The sequence below is a fragment of the Echinops telfairi genome, unplaced genomic scaffold, assembly GCF_000313985.2.
Source record: "Echinops telfairi isolate 266 unplaced genomic scaffold, ASM31398v2 ScPeMD7_18;HRSCAF=68, whole genome shotgun sequence".
Lineage (NCBI taxonomy): Eukaryota > Metazoa > Chordata > Mammalia > Afrosoricida > Tenrecidae > Echinops > Echinops telfairi.
Window position 1 is genome coordinate 36057623 of NW_022103915.1, and position 22811 is coordinate 36080433.

General features: G+C 45.9%; 1 protein-coding gene across 3 annotated transcripts in view; it reads right to left on the reverse strand.

The window, feature by feature from the left end:
• SLC39A9 (solute carrier family 39 member 9) overlaps positions 1 to 22811 on the reverse strand; it is a 37701-nt gene that overhangs the window by 9136 nt on the left and 5754 nt on the right. For 2 of the 3 annotated variants that reach the window (XM_045287821.1, XM_045287822.1), the window contains exons 2-3: positions 10931 to 11084; positions 5579 to 5776 (exon numbers count right to left, since the gene is read on the reverse strand). In XM_045287821.1, coding sequence (XP_045143756.1) covers positions 5579 to 5776; positions 10931 to 11084 — 352 coding nt within the window. The remainder of the gene's footprint in view (positions 1 to 5578; positions 5777 to 10930; positions 11085 to 22811) is intronic. The other variant, XM_004698674.2, reaches the window with a different exon arrangement.

The following is a 22811-nucleotide window of genomic DNA, read 5'->3' on the forward strand; positions in this document are numbered from 1 at the left end:
AAAAAAAGAAATAGCAATGGAAAAAAGAAAGAAAGAAAATATTGTGGACTGCCAAAGAACAACCACACATATCTTGGATGAGGTATAGCCAGAATGCTCGTTAGAAGTTTGGGTGGCAAGACTTCATCTCCTGTACTTTGGACATGTTATCTGGAGAGATCGGTCTCTGGAAAATAACATCAGGTTTGATAGAGGAGAGAATCAGCAAAAAAGAAGCAGTCCCTCTACCAGACATGTGGCATAGGGCTGCAACAGTGGGCTCAGGCATGACGATGATGAGGGCGCTACAGGACCAGGCAGTGCTTCGTTCTGCTGTACCTCACTCAGGTCACTAGAAGTCAGGACTGACTCACCGCCACCTAGCCTCAACAATACGGTAACCTAAATTTCTATCAAGTCGACAACAAATCCCCGTCTTACCTCACCCCTTTTATAACTCCCTGTTCATTTCCCCGTGATTCTGAGAACCAGTAGCTATTGGGGAGTCCGATCTAAGGGACTGTTCTCCTAGCTCCGTACTCAGTGCTTGGCAATAAACAACTTTCTCTTTCTGAATAAATAAACAATCAGCTCAAATCTAAAGTAGCAGCAGCCAGCCAGCGGGCTTTTCCTTTACTCTCCTGCCCTCGTTTACTTCATCTTACACATCCTGGTCACAGTCACCTTTCTGAACGTGCGCCTCCTTCTGGTGCATCAAGTGAACGAGTTAGAAAATCTATGCTTTCGTCCCAACTGCTCTCCTAAGTAAGGAGCCCTGGTGACAGTCTGGTAAGTGTTGGGCTGCGAGCAGCAGAGTCAGTGGTTCAAATCCACCAGCCACTGACAGGGAGAAAGATAAGGCTGGCTGCTCCTGTAAAGATTTATGTTCTTGGAAACTACATGGAGCAAATTATACTCGGTCCTGTAGGCTATGAGTAGGAACCAACACAATGCAGTGTGTTTCTGTGCTATCTGGAAAGTTGTTAAGTCTTTTGCCAACTGGTTCCGTCTGCTCACTAGCCAGTCCTTTAAGCTAGTTTCTTTAACCTATTCTAACAAAACACCCTCATTTCCCCTTCCTCTAATATCTCCACCTTTAATTCGTCACAATTCCTTAACCTATCAGCTTGTCAATCCAAAATCTACACACTGTTCAAAGTCTAGTTCTCTGTCCACCTCTCTCATGTTGTTCCTCGGTGCTGGGAGTCAGTTCTGACTCACAGTGACCCCATGTACACGAGAGTAAAACACTGCCCAATCCTGTGCCAATCTCACAATGATTATGTTCAAGCCCAACACTGTAGTCACTGTGCCAATCCATCTTGTTGAGGGCCCATCTACTTCACCAAGCGGGATAGGTCCGTTTCCCTTACTAACCAAACCCAGAGCTGGGAACTGACTCGACTCAGAGTAGCAACCTTCCAGGACAGAGCGGAACTGCTCGCTGTCATTGTGATGGAAACGGGCTACATCTTTCTCCCAGAGCGGCAGTGGGCTTGGACCGCTAACTTGTCAGGTGGCAGCTGAGTGCTTTCCCCACTGCACTGTCAGGGCTCCATTCTGTAAGAAGGCACGAAGGTGAATAAGGCTCAAAGCACCTCTCTCGTTCTGGAAACCTAGAGCTCTGCATGCAGTCTCTACCGCTCTCTGCTATGGAGCCAATTCCAACTCACAGTGACCTCACAGGGCAGGGGAGACCGACCCGTGCTACTTACTTCCAAGTTTCTTCTACATCACCTTCCAAACTCCCTGCCGCGGAGTCAATGCTGGCTCATCCTACCCTGCAGGCTGTAACTCTGTACGGAAGCAGAAAGCCTCTTCTTTGGCCGACAAACAGCTGAAGGTTTCGAACTACTAGCCCTGTGGTTAGCAGCCCATAGCATAACCTGCTACGCAAAGACACGCTTCACTTAAATGTCTTGTATCTCCAGGTTGACAATGAAGTATACAGCATTAAACTTTTTACTTCTTTTTACTGCGGTGTAACATACACCAAGAACAGCTGCCATTCCAACCACTTTCCATGTGCAGTTCAGCGACATTCATTATATTTACCGTGCTGTACAACCATCGCCACTATCCACTTCCCACCCCACCCCTCCGCCATCAATTTCTGTATCCTTCAAGCAACAGCTCCCGTTCCCACCCACTCCTGGAAACCACTAATAAGCTCTGGTCAAACATCTATTTGCCTCTACTGGAAATTTCATTTAAGTCCCACCATCCATCACGGCAACCCTACAGGGCCAAGCAGAGCTGCCCCTTGGGGGTTCCCCTTACAGGAGCAGAAAGCCCCATCTTTCGCCACTGGAGTAGTGAAGGCGTGCAGCTGTTAACTGCAAAAGCTTCAAAAGAGACAGATGGGATGGTCTGCTTCCTGAAGCTTGTTGTTCGGTGCCATCGAATCAGTTCCACTCCAAAGGGACCCTGGACAACAGAACGAAACACGGCCTCGTCCTGTGCCATCCTCACAATTACTCCTATGCGTCAGCCCACCAGTGTAGCCACTGTGTCAGTCCGTAAAGTTAAAGACCTCTCTCTCCCTCTCTCTTCGGAAATCCCCTGGGGCAGCTACACTACCTGTGAGGTCACTGTGAGTTGGGCTAGCCTCAATAGCAACAGGTTTGCTTTGGGATTTGTCTTCTTTTTTTTTAATGGAAACACTACATTTTGTTTATATAGTCATCTGCTGATGGGCACATTTTGGCTTTTGTCAAGTCAATATTTTTTGGCACGTTTCACAAAACGCACATAAGAACTGCATAGTAAATGCCTGCTGGAGTGAGAAAACAAGTATCTGCGTCACAGGAAGGTCTCATTGCTGTCACAAGAAGCACTAAGTAAATCACATCAAAGAGATAAGAAGGGGACAGTTGTGGACATCAAATGTATGGGGCACGAGAGATGAGCACTGCGGTCCGGCAGCAGGATGACAGGCTACAGTGTGAAAGTAAGGCAACAGCTCTATTATTTTTTTTAACATGTTCTATTCTTACTAATAAATTCGATCCTCCTCTGAAAACAGTGGAAGGAGGGAAACGGAAAACCCAAATCGCTTTAAGAAAATAAATATTTCAACATCACCCAGAGTGGGACGGACAATCCCATGCCAATGTGGCCCAAGCTTGTGTGGGCTTCCCCTTAACGTCTTGTCAGCTAGCTACGGCAGCACCCGACAACCAACACTAGAGGCCTTAAAGGTCACACTGTCTTTACAAACTGATAGGAAACGATTGCCCCGTGGGTAGCACAGCTCGTTCTCGTTTACTGGTGTTTAATAATACCTGAAACCGGGGAGATTAGATAAAACCAGGTCCTCAGATCCATGAAAACCCGTAGAACATTCCCTCAGAGATGAAACGTGAGGAGGAATAAAAGCACACACACTGCAGCTGATTCTTTGTCGATGATGACAGGGCGGGACTGGGCCTATACATGCATCGAAATGGAAACTGGCAAGAGTGCAAACCACGTGTCTGAGAGACCGTGGACGGCAACTATGGGACAACGATGAGTTCCCAAGGCACCGAAAATATCAGCTGAATTATTAACCTTCATTTTTACTCTTAACAGGCCATTCTATATTTCTTCTGTCATAATAATAGACATTATGAATGCTCATGTTCAGCATTTTACAACCAACTGGAAAAGACATTTGCTTTTCCAGAACTGCCTGCTTTTGCTGCCTCCCAGTGCCCTATAGGTTGAGGTTTTAAAAATCTTGTCCTGCGGTGCTAGTTGCTACCTGCACTGAGTTTGGTCTGACAGCGCTGACTGGGCCTCACCAAAAGCAGAGAGCATCCTATTTGAACTCAGATCATGCCAAATGCCTAAATGTCCTTACAAATTCCCATTTTGCATTCCCTCCAGCAATATGGGAGAGGGCCTGTTTCACCACAGCTTTGCCAATAAAGTGCACGATCCAACATCTGCATTTTCACCCGTTGAGAGGTGAGAAATTATTCCATCGGGGAAGCGTTGATGTGCATGCCTCTAAGTTTATGTGAAATCAGCATCTTTTCACATGTTTAAGGGTTATTTCTATCTCTCTCTGAAATTGTCTGTTCATCTCGATACTGTTCTACAGGTTTTTTTTGGCAGACGGAGGGTTCTTAACCTGGGATCTATAGAGAACATGAGAAAGTATGTTCTCATTTTCATGAGTTGAAATTTAGCATTCCTTTCCACCCTGAATGTGCACCATAAACCACATGGCTCACTGCCATCGAGTTGATGCCAACTCACAGCAACCCTACAGCATAGCGTAGAACTGCCCCTCCGTGCTTCCAAGTCAACAACTCTTTCTCCCACAGAGCGGCTGGTGGTTTTGAACTGGACCTTGCAGTTAGCAGCCCAACACGTAATCTCCATGCCACCAGGGTCCCCACTAAACCACAAGTAGTATTGTTGTGTGCTGCCAAGTCGATTCCAACTCCTAAGTAGAACTGGCCCTGGATCAGGTTTCCAAGGCTGTAATCTCCCTGGGGGTAAGCACCTAGGTCTTTCGTATTGCTGTAGCTATCTTGAAACGTCACTTCCCTTATCACTGGTTTAAGTGAAGGACCTTTCGCAAGTGCTGCCACCTGTGTGACTGCAGCCTTTCTGTCTGCAGGTGCTCATGCACCGGAGCTGAGCAGCTCAGCCACCAAACAGGGGGAGTCACGTGATCTCCCCCTGGGGCCCAGGATACCTACGATATTCCCAGCCCTTCCTTATCTGCAATATTCTCTGCCAATGTACTTGAAAAGAGGTATCACTGACTCAAAAAGGCTGCCAAGTCTTCCAAATGTATTTCTAGCATGAGGGCATCAGGGCTGAATCAAGAATTGGATCTTTTCTCCCCTGCACATAAACTGTACTACAGATGTTGACCCAGCCAAGATTCAACCGACTGATCTTAAGACAAGTTCCTATGATGGAGAATTCTAGTTGCTCTTTAAGAACAGCTTATCTTTCCAGGGAAAGCAAGCTACGAATGTGTGTAATCCACCTGTGAGTGAGGATTTGCAACACTAGGAGCCACCAGAAAAGACACTTAAAGCCACTGGACACCTTGCTGCCATGCTGTCTGGTTAAAGCTGCCCACAGTTTCACATTCTTATTCAAGCAAAGCAATTGTGACTTGTCACCCTGATGTATTAAAAGGTAAAATTTAACTTACTTATGATTTAAATATATTTTTATTATTTAACATGTTGATTGAAAAAGCCATACATTACTCTCTCACATATTTGTTTTAATGTTTTGATAACTATATGTCCAAAAAAAATGGTCCCCCTGTAATCCAAGTCTTATCCTTTAGGAATTTAAAACACCACCTCACCAAAGCCTTACAGGCTTTGACTGCCTGAGGGCTCAAGGGCACAAACACAGGTAATGACCCTCGACCCCTAGACTCTCAACCAATTTGACAGCTTTACAGAAAACCAGGGTAATGACTGACTAACACTTCCTTGTGCCACAGGCTTACAACTGCTTAGCACCTCTAACTGAATACAGTGCTCAAGTGTGAGTATCCCCTAAGGCCATGGACAGAGATGATCCCATCTGATCATTGGTGGCCCCATCGGCTGGCCCAGACCTCCTGGGAGTCACTCACCTTCAGTGGTATGCACGTGGGAGCTGCCAATCTGGTCCACCAGCAGCATGAAAACGAAGCCCAGCACAAGGGACACGCCGATGTAGGCATGCAGCTCTGTGTGCTTGTGGCCCAGCTCGTGGTCGTGGGCAGCTGGGGCCGGGGCTGCTTTGTCTGATGCGATCACGTTCTGGGTTTCACTCGCTTGATGGTGTTTTCCTAGAGCAGAACAAACCAAAAAGAGAACACATCTTCCCCTGAAAATGCTTTCACACAGAACCTTCCGTCCCTTTGGAGTTCAATGTCTAGCTGACAACTGGGTCAAGATATCATCCATTCCTGGGCTGTGGTCCAGTCCATCACCAACATCTAGAATGTAAACTTCGTGATGAAAAAGGCCCCCTGTGTCTTCGGGTTTGGGCGCACACACCTTCTAAGTGCATACTGCTCTGTAAACCTGTGGTTATTGGTCTCTCTCCATCCGGAGGAGAGAAGAGTGAAGAAAATGAAAGGCACCGGGCAACAATTAGTCAGTCCAACGGACGAATGGGCTGATGGGGCACGCACACATCATTCTCCAAAACCCTGAGAGTGGCTTCCCTCCCTACGAAGAGGATCACATCAGAAGATTCTGAACAGAGCAGGAGAGAAATGTAGAACAGCACCCTCCAATGCGTGAAAGAGACGAGGCTTGTTGGCTGGATAGACGACTAGTGGGACCACCAAGACCATGGCCCTTGGTCACTCGCCCTGGTGTTAGAATAATCAACCATTCAAGATCAAAAGGGGTCCACATACTCAAGGGCAGAGAGACCGGATGGAGCAATGGACACAGGGAATAGGGAAGAAGTGGGATAGGCCGAGAATATGGAAGGGAATGAAATGGATAAGTTAAAAAACTAAAATGTGTAAAAATATAAAACCAATCATCCGCTCTGTAAGCCTTCACCTAATTCTCATGAAAAAGTTAAAAACAAAACAAGATAAAACCCAAAACCTATATTTTCTAATTCCTGAAAGTTTCTTTAAGCTATATTTTTTTCTAAGTGATTTTTATTTACTCGTTTGTTTTATTTAAGTATATAAATCTCTTGAAAAAATTATTTTTTATTACTGTGGTGAAATTCACATAACATTGATCATAGGCTCTAGTAGCATAGGAGCAGCTCCTCCTTGAAACCAGAAGACAAGCTGGCTTAACACAGAATAAAGAGAGAATGAGAAGTGGGAGGAAGAGGGGTAAGGCAGGAGAGAGAAAAGACAAAGAGAGAAGAGAAACTAGTAACGTGACTACAATTAGGAGTATTAAGAGGGGTGGAACATTTACAACTTAAGTTAAAAGCTACTACCATGGTTGAATTACCTCAAAAAATAGAGTGGAATATTAATATTTGATCTTATAAAGGGAATAATGGGGACATATGGTTTTGGCCAGGATGGAGTAAGTCCTATTCAACCTCCAACACCCACTGATTACAACTAAAAACTGCCATACAAAACACAGCAAACCACCCAAGGATCTGAACATGGAACGGTGGCTAAGGGAGTACAGGCAGCCAACACTTCAGGGGAACCTTGTCCTTCCGGCCAGCGTGAGGTGAGGGGCTGCTGAGGAATACCTGTATATGAAGCGAAGGCCGTCTTTTGTCTCCCCCCCTCTGCCCTTTATCCTCCACCCGTCTTGCCTTCAAAGCAGCCCGTCACAGAACTGCATGGCAGCAACACAGACAGCTCACACCCCAAAAAACCTCACTCTGGAAAAGTGGGCATGACTGGCCTGAAGATGCGCTGGGGTCTGGGGCGTGTATGCTGTCCTTTTCCCTGCCACCAGGGCCTGAGACCACCCAGCTCTGAGCAACGGAAATTAGAAAGAACAGACAGGGAGCTCAAACTCCTAGAGAAACCCCATCTTTCTGAACAAAGGATACAAGGGAAGGGGCCCCGGGGAGTCTGAGAGTCTGAGCTAGATACTGGGGAGTGTAGGAAACAGAAAAGTTATTCCTCAGGTTGTCCCCCCATAATGTGTGCAAAGCCTAAGGTGCAGTCTGCAAACACGTACGTGGTCAATGACTATAAACTTGGAGGTCAACTGCTTAAAACAGTGGTTCTCAACCTTCCTAATGCCTCAACCCTTTAATACAATTCCTCATGTTGTGATGACCCCCCCAACCATAAAATTATTTTCATTGCTACTTCATAACTCTAATTTTGCTACTGTTATGAATCAGGTGACCCCTGTGAAAGGGTCCTTCGACCCCCAAAGGGGTCACCACCCACAGGTTGAGAACAGCGGCTTAAAGGTTCTCTGCCTAAAGGTTGTCAGCCATCTAAGGCAATCAGACACTATTGTCTGTCCCACCCTAAGGAGGGCCCACTCCCTTCTGATAAGAATAATGGATGGTTCCCCTGAAGGAGAGTCCAAAACCACCTAGGTCTAGCCAGCTCAGGGAGGACCAAGGTTAGGCTGCCATCTGGACTCTAGAGCTCGCCATCTTGTATGTGTATGTCTTCCTGTCATATGTTTGCCTATTGTACAACCCCTTCCTGTTACACGTGTGGTTACCTATAATTAGGGGCAAAGGCCCGCCCCTAGACTGTATAGAAGCCTTGGCTGGAAACATATTCTCTCTGGGTGTACCTGGCTCCTGAAGTCATGATGGTCCCGGACATGAGCATTCACATGCTTTATCTTGTCTGACGTCTCTTTCATTTTACCCCTCAATTACACAATTGCCCTTGGACCCATTCAATTGTTGTCAGGGTTAACCAGCCCTTAACACATCATCATAGGTCTGGCAGGTGCAAATGTACAGCAATAATAAGTAAAGATTATAGTAAAGTCATAAAGAGTATGATAGAAGAGAGATTGAAATAATGGAGTCAGACACATTTCATGGTAGCAATACTCAGCTCAGCCTCACTTGGTGATCCCCGTGGAGAGAGATTTATTGCAAAACAAGGCTTTTATATTTTCTGGGGATGTGTAAGCCCCCTAATTACAGGTGAAGACATACATCACAGGAAAGGCTTGTGCTATAGGTAATACAGTAATGGGAGGGGGTGATCAAGGAAGAGGAGGGATTGGGGGTATACATGTGACAAGATGGGCGATCCTAGATTCAGGATGGCAGCCCAACTTTGGATGTCACTGAGCAGGTTTGACCTGTTTTCTGGCTCACTATAGAGACCATTATCAGTAGTGTGTAAACTCTACCCACAGGAACCAAACAGATGACTTGCAAGCCTTTGCAAGCCTCTGGCAACTGACTGCCTTCAGGGAGGATGTCTCTGAGCATCTGACCTCCCACCATAGCCCACAAAAAGCCTCTAATGTTTGGCACGTCTTCAGGGGAGACAAAGCTGGGGAAAAGTCTCTTTATAATCCCACATATTGTGGGGGCTGGTACCCCACAGGAGAGGAAGGAGCTGGCTGGGCAAAGGGCTTCTTTAATCTTGTGACTAAATTGACCATCTTGGGCACGGCATATGCCAAAGTAGTGTCACAAAGGCTATGAAGACGGAACTGAAGTTGGAATCATCACCCCAAAACCAAAAAGCTAAAACAAACCTTGAGATCTGAACCTAACCAGGTTAACCACTTAGCAAAATAAGAGATATTCCACTGAAGATGTTAACGGGACTCTGACATTTGAATCCTTACAATATCTAGGATGCCATAAAAAATCATGTGGCACACAAAGGAACAAAAAAGTTTAACCAATCATAGAGGGAAAATAACCCAACCTCAATATAACTCAGATACTAGAATACTCAAATTCTTTAAAGCAGATAAAGCTAAGCACATTTCAAATGAATTAAAAGATGCCTTCAACAGAGAAACATGAGGGTTTTTTCCTGTAAAATATTCTAAGGACTCCACCCCCCCACCCCCATAAAAACAAAAAACAAAAAGCTCCCAGAAAGAAGTTGTAGGATATGAGGCCAATATTTCAAATCATTTATATTTCTAGCTACTGGCCAAAAAACCAGAAAGTGAATCTTTGAGGCTCAGGACCAGTCTCAGGAGACAGCATAACCCACAAGGACAATGTTGCACACCTTACTTTGGCAAGAAGAGGCTGGGGTCTAAAAATCTCAGGAGCAGCCACCTAAGGTGTAACTCTTCACCCCTCTCCCTTGCTGGAGGAAAGAAGAGCGATGACAATCGAAGGCACATGGAGACAGTGAGTCCAGGGGACTAATGGGCCACACGAATCTCAGCGTGTACCCCTCAGAGCAGAGGAATGGACGGCTACCACCAACAACTGTTGGTTCTGAATAGGATCCCATTAGAAAATCCTGGATAAAATGGGAGGAAAATCTGGAACAAAACACAAACTTAAAAAACAACAAAAACAAAAACAAACCAGGCTTCAGGTCAGATAGAGATTGGTAGAACTATTAAGACTATGGCCCTTAGTCACTCTCAGGTCTGGAAATGAACTCACCCTTGGGGCTATAATTTTCAGCCAAACAAAGACCGGTCTAAAAGGGGAACACTACCAGGCAGTGAGGTAGGCACATGTCAGAAGAATCGACTAGTTGCCATCAGAAGGGTCGTATGTACCCAAGCACCCAATTCAGAAGGCTTGGGCCAGAGGAGGCAGTAGGCTTCCTTCGAGATTCACTAGTGGTGGAAACCCATGGAGTAGTTCTACTCCAGCCCAGAGGGTCTGTGAGGCGGTATCGACTCTTCAGTGTGGGGTTTGCCTCAGCAATCTGTACCATTTAGCTATTACATTTATCAAAAAAGGTCCTTGAGCCCAAATTTATTGATCAATATACTTTTTCAATTACACTGAAAATACATGTAGGATTTAGAAAATTTTGTGAATGGGCAGGCATTTAAAAAGGAACTTTCTGGGTGCCATAAACAGTGAAACACCCAGGTACTAAGTGAAAGGTTAGTGGTTTGAAGCACCCAGAGGAACTTGGAAGAAAGGCCTGGTGATTTGCTTTTGAAAACTCATAGCCATGGTAGAGGTAAGAGGAAAAAGAATGGTTCCAATGTGAAAGACTGGCATTGATGCTCTATTACATAGCCAAAATGAATGAAAGGAACCTGGTGGCACTACGGGAAGTGTTGGACTTGCTAACTGCAAGGTTGGCAGTTCAAACCCACCAGCTCTTCCTTGGGAGAAAGTTCAGGCTGTCTGATCCCATAAAGATTTAAGACCTCAGACACCCATATAGGGTGGCTATGAATCAAAATCCATTAGATGGCAGTGCGCCTGGGTTTTGGTATTCATGAACCGGGAGAGCGGCAAACTGTCCAAGCGTCCAAAATTCTCTCATAAGAACTCATCCCAGGGTAGAATTCTACATGATCTGTGCTCAGGGGGGAAAAAAATACCACAAACTTCCCCTTCCCACCTTTCATGTCAATAATACGCGTCACATGAGGCCCTTCTCTCTCACCCTCAAGAACATCTTCATAGAGTGCGTGCACGCCTTCCGGCACAATGACGGCCAGAGCAGTTCCACAGAGAAGGCCGGCGCCCAGAACAGTCACCAGCTTCAGCCGCTCCTGGAAAGAAAGCACCAGACATGGACGAAAGAGTTGGTGAGCAAATGGGGGAAAGGTCGGGAGGGTCCTAGCTGCAATCACAGCTGTGAGCTGCTTGCTTGTGAGACCAAATCCCACAATGGCCACCAACCGGGAATAACAGTTTTGCTTCATGAATCATCAATACCAGTTAAAACAAGGTGCTGCCACTTTTTAATTTGCCCGATTGGTAATGTAGCCCTGGTGTAAAAGGAGGTCTGGCAGCATAGTGGGTTATGCACAGGCAAGATCAGAGCTGTTGGTTAGAAGGGGTAAAGTTTCACGACAGAATTCATATAGGACAGCCCTTGCTACTGTCCAAGCATGAGAGGGAAAAAATGCTTCTGTACAATTTTCCTGGCCTTTTGAACCCTGGTGGCACAGTGGTTATGGGTTGGGCTGCGATCTGCAAAGCCAACAGTTCAGAACCACCAGGCAGATCCTCAGAGGCAAGAGGCGGCTTTCTGCTCCTGTAAAGAGTTATGTCTCAGAAACTCACAGGGCAGTTTACCCTCCCTTTTAGTGTCACTATGCTTCAAAACGGACTCGATGGCAGTGGATTTTTTGGTTTTACTTATCAATGCAACTTTCACAAAACTTCTTAAGAAATCCCCTACCCACACCCCATGATCATCCTGTGTCCTTTCAGAAAAATCTATAACCTTCTGAGCTGACGTCTCTCTGCCTTGGATGTAACTGGCAACAGCAGATGTGCTGAGAAGCCGCGGGTTTGCCGGGATCTTTTCGGAAGGCACCCAATGAGATGAAGACAAGAGAACTTGTCTGCAGCCGTCCACCGATGGCAGAAGCATGTCGAGCACATTTTGTTTGGAATAAACCCATAGATGTATGAACTGGAGCCATAACAGCAATACTTTTTGACTGCCTGGGATCTTGGCAGTATTACAGTGATCTTAAAAACCACAAACTAAACCAGATGCTGGTGGTTTCCAAGGTGCCAGTATGGTACTGTGTCCCGTAGGCTTGTTTATTTTTTTAAACAAACATGTTTTTTTGGGGGACACGATCCAAATAGCCTACAAGTCACACATTAAACTCTTAAGTGACTGGACATTAGTTCCAAAAACAATGAGGGTTGGTGATAGGGCAAAATTTTCAATAGCACTCATTCACAAAGGCAGAACCATGTCTACCAGATTAATATAGGCTTGAACCAGGAAAGGAGCAAGATGAAAAATGTGGAAAGAGGAAAAGTTCCTTAAGTATTGTATACACAATACAGGGGATATTGGAGTGAGACGGTCCCCAACACATTCAAATGAGTCAAGAGCAATTTTACGATTGTGGAAAACACTAAAGACAGACAGACAGCAGGGCACAGGGGCGCTACGTCCCATGTCAGGAGTGAGAGACAGAGAATGTATTTTCCAGTGGGTATATAGAATGGGGTTTACAAATCTTTCATAAAGCATGCAATTCAGGACACAAAAAACCTTTTTGCCCCAAATGTTCAGTTCTACGAAAGCAGACGTTTTTGTGTGCAACTCACAGGTGAAACCTCAGTTTACAGAACAGAACTTGACGCGTAACAGACTCTCCCTGATTACTGGTTTCAATTACACAAGCCCTGAGTGCTTGTACCCACCACCTCACTGGTTCAATACAAACGAATGCACAGATGCGGCGGTGGTGTCTCTCGATGTGTACCGGGGAACTGAGCCTAATATCCTCCCAAGCGACCTCCCTGCCACAGGGTCGATTCTGACTCAGAGCAGCCCTCCATGACAAGGGACAATTGCCCCTGTGGGTTTCCGAGACTGTAAGTCTTTACAGGAGAGAGAGCCTCATTTTTTTCCTGTGGTGTGGCTGGTAGTTTTAAACTGCTGCCCTTGCAGTCTGCAGCCCAACTTGTAACCCACAGTATCTCCAGGACTTCTCAATTCTCCTTATAGGTATAACCACATTAAGAATTTTCCATGATGCACTGATTGGGAATTTGTGATTTGGCTCACCAAAAGCCAAAACCCATTGTCATCAGGTCAGTTGTGACTCACAGTGACCTTATAGGACAACCTATTCAGTTCCAAGGCTGTACACAGAAGTAGACTGTCATCTACACCCGCCTCCCCCCAAAGTGACTGTTAGATTTGAACTGCTAGTCTTTCGGTTAGCAGCCAGTTCCTAACCACTGCATCGCCATGTGTCCATGGCGTTGGCTCAAGGTGAGACAAATTTACTAAATAGACAACGACAGTAGGACTCTATCAAGCAAACGGAGGCAGTACTGTCCTTTACCTACTTCATGCAAATATCTGACATGACGTCTATTTTTCCCCAAAGAGGTCTGGATTCCATTCAGTATTTATTCCAATAGTCAGCAAAGAGATAAAAAGACTGCCCTACAAATCTTTTATCAGCTTGACAGAGTTCTATTAGCTCTTTCATAGTAACTAATATTATGAAGGCGACACTTCTGACAAATCCACTCACTCCTCACTTCTCATTTTGGTTAGATTCCAGAAACCAGCTGGCCTTAAGTGAAAACGGAGGATGATCACACCCTATCACAACACGGAAGATGACTTTCTTCTTACACAACTACCAAGTGACATCATTACCTAACAGCCGAGCACTGAGCATCAGGGCACAGCCAAGCTGATGGATAAGCTTAACCATCACAGCAAGCTTACTGTTGCTTCACACCTTGGCCTTCCTTACTGCCCAGATGTCTATCATTAAAGCACAAAACAGCCAAGAGGCTGAGAGAGTTGACAAGTGTTAAATGTAAACATCACTACCAAGGGAAGAATACTTTCCGTTTGTATTTTAAACCTCTCTTAACTACTTGAATCATTTTAGACTCAATCTACTTTCTCTCAAGCACTAGAGATGCACCCCAGACCATGTGGAGGGCTGTCCTCATTCAGCCAACTTCCTAACCAGGGATTCAAGCTCGTGTGTCTATCAGCGCTGACAAAGTGTTGACAGGGTCTCCGCTTCGCTTACGGGAAATCACAAAAACATACATTTAAATGAAGAACTACAAACTGGAAGTGTAGCTCGAGGAGGAAATTGAGCTCCCAAAGCAATGGTTTCTGTCCGAGATGAAAGGTTGGCCCGAGAGGCAGGAACTAACTGTGCAGTGCCACCGGCCCGCTCACTGCCAATGTCACAGCTCAGCCTGCTGAGCCAGAGGGCAGACTGGGCTTTCAAGGAGAGCAACAGCACCATCAGAGCACAGCTTGGAGTCTGTCTCATCTTCTTGGCAAGGTAGTTAAGTATAATAAATACTTCTTCGTGTTTTATTCCCTTTCCCCGTCTTGCTCAGTCAATACACCATTTAGTTCAACTGAATTTAGGGCAACAATTTTTAAAGCTTTTAATATTGAAAACCATTTATCTCAATCTGCCATGTACCATGCTCATTTTAGCACAGGAAGCATTAGTTTCCTTAAAAATTTTTTTTTTAAATGTTACCTATCTTTTATAAGATTGATCCCTAAAAAAAAAGATTGATCCCTTCAATTGATCCCTTTTGAGGCATGAAGAGATACGAAGCAACTTGTTCAGGCAATAAAGACTTTCTCCATAGTCTTACAAACGCACCTGCCTCAAAGAGGGAGTTCCCAATGTCAATTTAACAAGTGGTACATGCTGCTGCCAACGAATTGTAACGGGCAATGAAGAAAACTCACATTTGAACTTTGCTCAAGACCTGATGCCAGAAGCTTTCTGGTGCTGAGGAGCAGCAGGGCGAGCCTGGACAAGTGCTGCTCCTCAGTGCCTGTCTCTATCAGAGGAGGCTGCTCCTCTGATCACATAAAAAGCCAGTTGTCATTCAGTCTCTTCCAACTCATGGTGGCCCCATTTGTGTCAGGGCGAAGGTGCACTCCACTGGGAACAGCATTCACGGTGGCCAACTCCTCAGAAGCAGACCAGCAGGGTTTTCTTTCCAGGCACCCCAGGTGAGCTCCAGCCTCCAGCTTTAGGTTAGCAGCAGCCACCACACATCCATCTGTACCGCCCTGGGACTGTGTGTCCTCACAGAGAAGTGAGGGATTAGCACACTTAACACAGTGCCCGCAGAGAACAAAGGTTATCACTTATCTCCACCATCAGCAGCACCATGCAAGCACAGCTTCGAAGGTGTTCCGTTGAAAGCAGAGCCAAACCCAGACACTTGGCTAGAATTTCAAGTGAACAGTGACACTGTATTTGCCATTTTGCCGCTGGCATAGACAATTTCCCTGTCCTAACTCATTTGGCAGGGAGCGTAACATCTTCTAGGAGGTGACAGCAGGTGCCATGGTAGTCATGCCACTTCCTCCAATCTTGGGAGACAAGGCTGATTTGTTTCCCTTTTGTATGGACGGTCTTTCCAAACAGTAAAGAAATGGAGGTCTGTGATAATATTGTTCAATAAGACTACCAAAAACCAAACAAGAGGAGCTGATAACAAGGGCTCAAGTAGAAAGCAAATGTTTTGAGGATGAGGGCAACAGAGTACAAATGTGCTTGACATAATGGATGTATGTACGGATTGTGATAAGAGTTGTATGAACCCCAAATAAAATGATTAATGGGAAAAAAAATGAAAGAAAGCAGAAAATAGTAAAAAAAGAGAGCAAATTTCAAGGACAGATATTGTATGAGACCACTATTGTAAAAAGCCAAGAATACGTTTGCACCCAGAAAGGGACACTCTTTGAAGGTTACCAGGGATGGCAGGGAGAGAGAAAGAAAATCACCAACTAGAGAGTATCAGAACAAAAACCCTCACTGCACGGAGTTCATTCCAACTCACAGTGACAGGCTACTTCCGGTGACACGGAGAAGGCAGGAACAACGGCCAACTGTGGAGAGTACTAGAACATACAAGACCCTAGGAACAAATGGTAATTGGTGAGCAGATACACTGGATTGGTATGGGAGAACACCAGTGTGCATATACAGGGATGGTTGTGGATACTGTTATATATGTATTTCTATGTGCCACCTGATACACAAGGGCGCTTTCAAAACGCTCCTGGACAAATGGAATCGAAACATAATGGAAATCTTCTAGTTTTTGAAGCCCATCTTGTATGTGCACATCTATTCTAAGAAGTGTTTATAGAAACTTCTCAGCTAACCAAATACCCACTGTCTCAGGGGACATAATCTCCGGGTCAACTGGCCTCACACAGTTCCCATAGAGTCCAGTGTGGTAAGTAGCATCTGGGGCCCTAAAAGCTTGGGAGTGGCCGCCTCAGATACAATGATTGGTCTGTTTCCATCTGGAGCAAAGGTGAAATGTCGAAAACCAAAGGATCAAAGAAGAAATCCGTCCAAAGGGCTTATAGCCACATGAACCACCCACCGCCTTTGCTGGCCTGAGACCAGAAATAGAAGGAGCCCAACCACCTCTACCAAGGGCTCCAACTAGAACACACTGAAAGGTCCCCGATAGAATTGGGGTGGGTGGGGGTGGGGTAAAGAGTGAATGTAGAATCAAATGCAAATTCACAAAAAAGACCAACCTCACTGGTCCGACAGAGCCTGGAGGAACCTCTGAGACTGAGGACCTTAGACACCTTTCTCACACAGAACTGAAGCCACTGCTCAGCCAAATGGATCCAAGGTCCCTGAACTTGAGAACGTCGTAGATGAGGGGACCGTGCAAGCTGGCATGAGGCTGTGGCAGAGAAATGGTGGCCGCAGGACCAGGAGGCTGGTGGAAGACGGTGCAGCATCTCCCGGCCCGTGCACCAGGCGGTTCCAAGGGGTGTGCAGACACACACGGAAGCAAGAGAGCCGGCCACCTTGGGCTGGCTGGAGAGTGGGGTGCATGCCTTGAGCACTGACCAGGAGCTAAGGAGTTTCATAACAGAAACTTGCCCAAGCAGAAGCAAAGGTGGACCAAGTCAAGAGGCCCAAGGGGCTGAGAGTCAGGGAGATGTCGACCTGTGGGCACCGCTGAGAAGCTCTCGGGCCCAAAGAACCGCATCCTGAAGTGTAACTTGCTACTACTTCCCTAAGAAAACCCCTTAACTGAGAATCGTCTGCCAGGTCTCTGACTATTCTAACACATTAGCAAACCCTGCAGAGAAGAGGGATAGCTATTGTCAAAAGTGGTTAACATTAAAAAAGGTTGGAGAGAGGCAGTGTGACTGACTTCTGCCTTATAGGAATCAACCTTGGACCGCAGAGCTTGACTCTCCTTCCCCCTTTGGAAGTTCAGAGTCAAATGCCTCCCCTCCCCCTAAAGCCATTTTCACAGATGAGAAGGCTTTGAAAAGTTTGTGAAAAGATGGCAACAGAAGATAGTGGATGTAGCTGATCCCAGGGGCTTAGGTGGAGAGCAATTGTTTTGAGAATGATGAGGGCAATGAATGTACAAATGTGCTTTACACAGTTGATGTATGTATGGATTGTGATGCGTTGTATGAGCCCCTAATAAAATGATTAAAAAAAAAAAAGAGTTGTACAAGCCCCCAATAAAATGATTTTTTAAAAAGATAGTGGATGTAGGATAACTAAGTCAATTAAGGCAGATATAGTTAGGTTAAAATGTAATACTCTATCATTTATTCTCCTTTCTGACACATTTTAAAGTGGTTTCAGTTTTTATTTTCTGTTTTGTCTAGTCATTGTTGTTGGGTTTTTTTGTTGTTGTTTGCTTCCTGTTTGCATTTTGTATGACTTTCTGTAATATGAAATCCAGAATGGATAGATCTATAGAGATAGTAACTGGATTGATTTAACAATTACCATGGGGCATGGCAAGGGAGGAAGGGGGAAAATGGGGTGCTAACAACAATGAGTATGAGAAGAAATGTTCTGGAAATAGACTTTGGTAATGACTATACAAATCTTCTTAATATGATTGAGTAATTAAATTATATGATACATGAAGAATATGCCAATAAAGCTGTTAATAATGTATATTTTTAAGGATAGTAGGATTTTCTCATGACCTTTTGAAGTGCCCTAGTACATGACCCCAGCCTTGGTGGTGTAGTGGTTATTTACTGGGCTGCCAGCCACAAGGTCACCAATTTGAACTCAGCAGCCCCTCCATAGAAGAAAGGCGGGACTTTCTACTCCTATGAACACTTACAGTCTTGGAAACCTACAAGGGCAGTTCTAGCCTGCCCTATAGGGAACCACAGACCCGATGGCTGAGGTTCTTGGTTTTGCATATATGGTATTTTCTAATATCTTAAAAAGGGCTTCTATTACTTATACAGCCAGAGACACTTTTGATAAGCTTTCTGACCGATTGAGCGAGACGAGAATTCTTCCCTTTAGTGGTTACTGTTCAAGTCAACACAGACCCTACACATGCAGTGACGTGGTGGCTGTTATGAACAAGGCACGTGGTCACACGACAGCATAAGGCCCCCAATGGGACCGCAGCGACATGTCCCGTTACACGGCTCTCGACAACTGTACTTGGAGGTGACGTCACAATACACTGTCTCCCTGTCGCCTCCCTTGCTGTTGTGCTGTGTGACCAATTCCCTGCACTTGCTGCCCACTGCTCTAGGCTTAGAAATCAGAAACTCTAGCCCAGAAGTTAGAATCTGGTAACTCATAGACATGGGTTTTTTGGCCCACAAAGTAAATCAGACGCCACATTTGAAAACTTGGGAGATTTCATGTGAAAATTCAGATTTCTGAGAAATAAGAATTTGGAAGTATCAGGCTGCTGCCCTCCAATGGCATGTGCCCTTCGGGTAACCACAGCTCTCTCAGGGACCCCAGGCACTATCACTGAAGGGCAGCTGCCATCCCTCACGACACCCTGACTGTGTTCTTTCCTGCAGCTGGGTTCTCTTGCCCAGCTTCAAGAGTCACTTGATTTTATGACCCACGATCTAGCTCTTTCAGTCCAAGACAAACTAGCCAAGAGAAACCATAGTCTAACAGAAATTTGAACTTTCACAGGGCACTGGAGAGATGAAGAACTGACTCCTAAGGAAAATGATTGGAGCAGCAGATATAAGGGGCAGCCACTACTCCAGGATTGAGAGAGTTCACAAGGCCCCACCAGGGCTGAGATCCAAACCCTGGTGGTGGGAACAGCCAGGGACCGGGGAAAGGTGGAGAACTTTGCGCAGTGCCGTGCTGGCAGGGCTTGCTGCAATCTGCCCTGTGCAATGTGCCCCAGGGGTCAGGGAAAGCTGTTCATGAGCAAGTGTCTCGCTGGGGAGATGCCTACAAAACGGCCCAAGGACGGTGCCAGGAAGTACTGCTGGGTGCAGCCTGCTTCTATGCCCTGCCAGAGCCGGGGGCCAGAGCTTGGACACTGGGAAAGCTGCCTATGCTACCAGGGCAGGCGAACCCAGAGCTTCTGAGCAAGCATACCAGAAGGAAAGGATGAAGGAAATTTCACCCCTTGCTCCCCAGTACCCTTACCCTCTTCTGGCAAAGCTTAACACTACACCAGCTGGCAAAGGAAAAACACTTAAAGGGCCCAGACCCATTTTTGCAGAGAGTGAATTTAGAGCTGAGAGTTAATCCATTTATGAACAGCACACTAGTCTATTAGTGTACAGAAGAGCAAACAGTGGAGCCAAATGAACCAACTGTCGAGGACAGTAGAGAGCAGGGGGAAATGCTTGATCTTTAGGATATAACTTGGCTTATCAAGAGACTTTTCTGCACTTTTAGATTAACATATGTTACGGGTTGGGCTGTGATCCTCGTGGTGGGCAGTTGGAAAACACCAGCAGCTCTCTGTAGGAGAAAGCTGGGCTTTCTACTCCTGTAAACCAGGGGTCCTCAAACTTTTTCAACAGGGGGCTAGTTCACTGTCCCTCAGACCCATTGGAGGGCTGGACTATAGTTTTAAAAAAACAAACTATGAACAAATTCCTATGCACACTGCACATATCTTATTTTGAAGTAAAAAACAAAACAAGGCAAAAACACCCGGTGGGCCGGATAAATGTCCTCGGTCATCTCTCCAGTGCCCTGTCCTTGGTGGGCCGCATGTGGCCTGCAGGCTGTAGTTTGAGGGCACCTGCTGTAAACCATTACAGTCTCAGAAACCTACAGGGGGTCACGATGAGTCAGCACTGACTCAATGGCAGTGAGCCTGTTTGCTTTTTAGGGTAGATTAATAAGGTGTCTGGATAGGCCTGGTGGTATAGTGGTTCTGCATTGGGCTGCTAATTGCAAGGTCACCAGTTCAAAACCAGCAGCCAGTTCTGAGGGAGCTTTACTCTTAACTTCCATAAAGAGTTACATTATCAGAAACCCACAGGGGCAGTCTACCCTGTCCCATAGGATTGCTAGGAGTCAGAATTGATTTGAGGGCAGTGAATTTGATTTTTGGATAGCCCAGTTCTACACACGAGAAATGCTGCCAACATCCCCCTCCCTCCTCACCATCACTAGTCACTACCAAATCAAAGTCCCTAGTGGTGCAAACTGTGAACCTAAAGGTTGGAGGTTCAAACGAATCAAATGGTCCCGGGGAAGAAAAGGAATAATAATCTGCTCCATGAAGATCAGTCATGAAAACCCCATGAAGCTGTTGCTCTGCAGCACACAGCTCTCCAGGAACCACGATCGACTCAACGGCAACCAACAACGGTAAGCACGGCATCAAAGCTGATCCTGTACCAGAGAAGTGTGCCCCGCAGGGGCTTCAACACCATGACTTTCTGCTGGGAGAACTGGAACCGCCAATCTTTCCGTAAGTAGCCGGGCTGGGCCACATTTGGACTACCCAGGGCCTCTGCTAAGCACTTATGATGGCAGCTCTGTTATCATCACTTATGTATGTTAACTCATTAACTCTCATAACAATCCTGTAAAGTGGGTACTTCTACTAGATAAACCCCCGCACAGAAAGAGATATCCAGATATTCAGCTAATAAGCCTTGATCTGAATCCAGGAAGGCTGACACCCAAATCCAAACTCCCAGGCACTAGGCTAATCTGTAACGCTACAAAACTCTTTTCATTATTCATTTGTTTTTCTCTTTAACATCTGCCTGCTTTCCTGAAATTGCTTGTCAATGACAAGGATGAATGCGAGGCACATACTACAAGGCGCAGAAGCCAAGGTATGGTGTGTCGGTCGATGAAAAATCCACCCTCAGATAAATAGCGTTTACGAGAGATAAAGTAAGGAGCCTGGTGGTGGTGGTGGTGGTGGTGGGATGATGGCAATGAGTTTGGCTTTGCCGTTTTTATGGCATAGTGGGTCAAACATTGGACTGCTCATCATAAAAGTCAGCAGTTCAAACCCAACATCTGCCCCTCTGGAGAAAGAAGTCTGTCTGCTCCCTGCAGAGGATGGACAGTCTCAGAATTCTAAGGAGCAGTCAGTTGTGCCATGCACTACACTTGGAATGGGCTCAATGGCAGTGGTGGCACTGAGCTAATGATTAGGGACCAGCCTTGACTGTCACTGAAATCCACGTCAGGACTTCTTCCCACGACAAAGATGCCGATCCTCTACCAGCACATCAGGATCAACAGTGAAGCGTCAAGGGTGAAATTACTCTCGGCATAGTTCAACATGAGAGGAACTTCAGAGCCGAATTCCGAAAGTGTTAAAGGTCATCTTAGACACATTCAGTTCTCTCTTAAAGACATCAATGGATTTGGAGGTTGTTTACCTTGGGGTTTTAAGTTTTTCAACAACGACCAAGAGCAGGGTATGGGAAATACTGTGGACAGTAAGATGTTCGCAATGGTAAAGATGCTCCTTGTTTGGATAAGGTGTTCCTAAATTGGGGGCTGGGGAGTGGGTTAAAGGTGCCAATGTTGCCCCCTTTTACTCTCCATCCTTCTTTACACAGTGCTTACCACAAAAGGCAACACCATCTAATAGCGGCTTTGGCACTGGGGGTACAAACACTACCAAAGTCTGTGGCCTCTCCCAGCCTGAATCTGCTCACTTAAAAAGTGAGGTTTAACAGACTGGTGGATTGAATTGTGTTCCCTAAAGAGCTTATTGGAGTCCGTAATCTTTGTACCTGTGACCTCAAGACCTAGTTAGGTAAGCGGATGTGTACAGATGTTATCTGTCAACATGGGGCATACTGGAGCAGGATCTAATCTGTAAAACAGAAGAAGAGACCCAGAGGAGCAGACAGAAGAGAGGCAGGTGTGGGATTACAGCGTGGTGCTTGATTACAGAGTTATGTATCTGCAAGCCAAGAAGTGCCTGGAGCAACCAGGAGTTGGGAGGGAAAAGCAAGGCCCTTCCCCTGGAGCAGCGGTTCTCAACCTGTGGGTGGTGACCCCTTTGAGGGTCGAATGACCCTTTCACAGGGATCGCCTGATTCATAACAGTAGCAAAATGACAGTGAAGTAGCAATGAAATAATTTGATGGTTGGGGGGGCTCACCACCACATGAGAAACTGTATTAAAGGGTCACGGCATCAGGAAGGCTGAGAACCACTGCCTAGAGCCTTCAGTGGGAACATGGTCTCGCCCAATCCTGAAATTTGAAGTCCATATTAGCATCCAGAACTGCGAGTAAATCACTTTCTGTATCGGTATATATCTCGTAGTCTTGTCCTGAGGATTAATAAGATAACGCTCATCAAGGTTAAGTGCAAACAAAGAGCTCAAGACCTGCATGTGGGTGGGATGAGCAGGTTTTTAAGATATTGAATCGACTCACTCACTCACTCTCTCACTTACTCACTCTCTCACTCACTGACTCTCTCACTCACTCAGTCACTCACTGACTCACTCTCTCACTCAGTCACTCACTGACTCACTCACTCTCTCACTCTCTC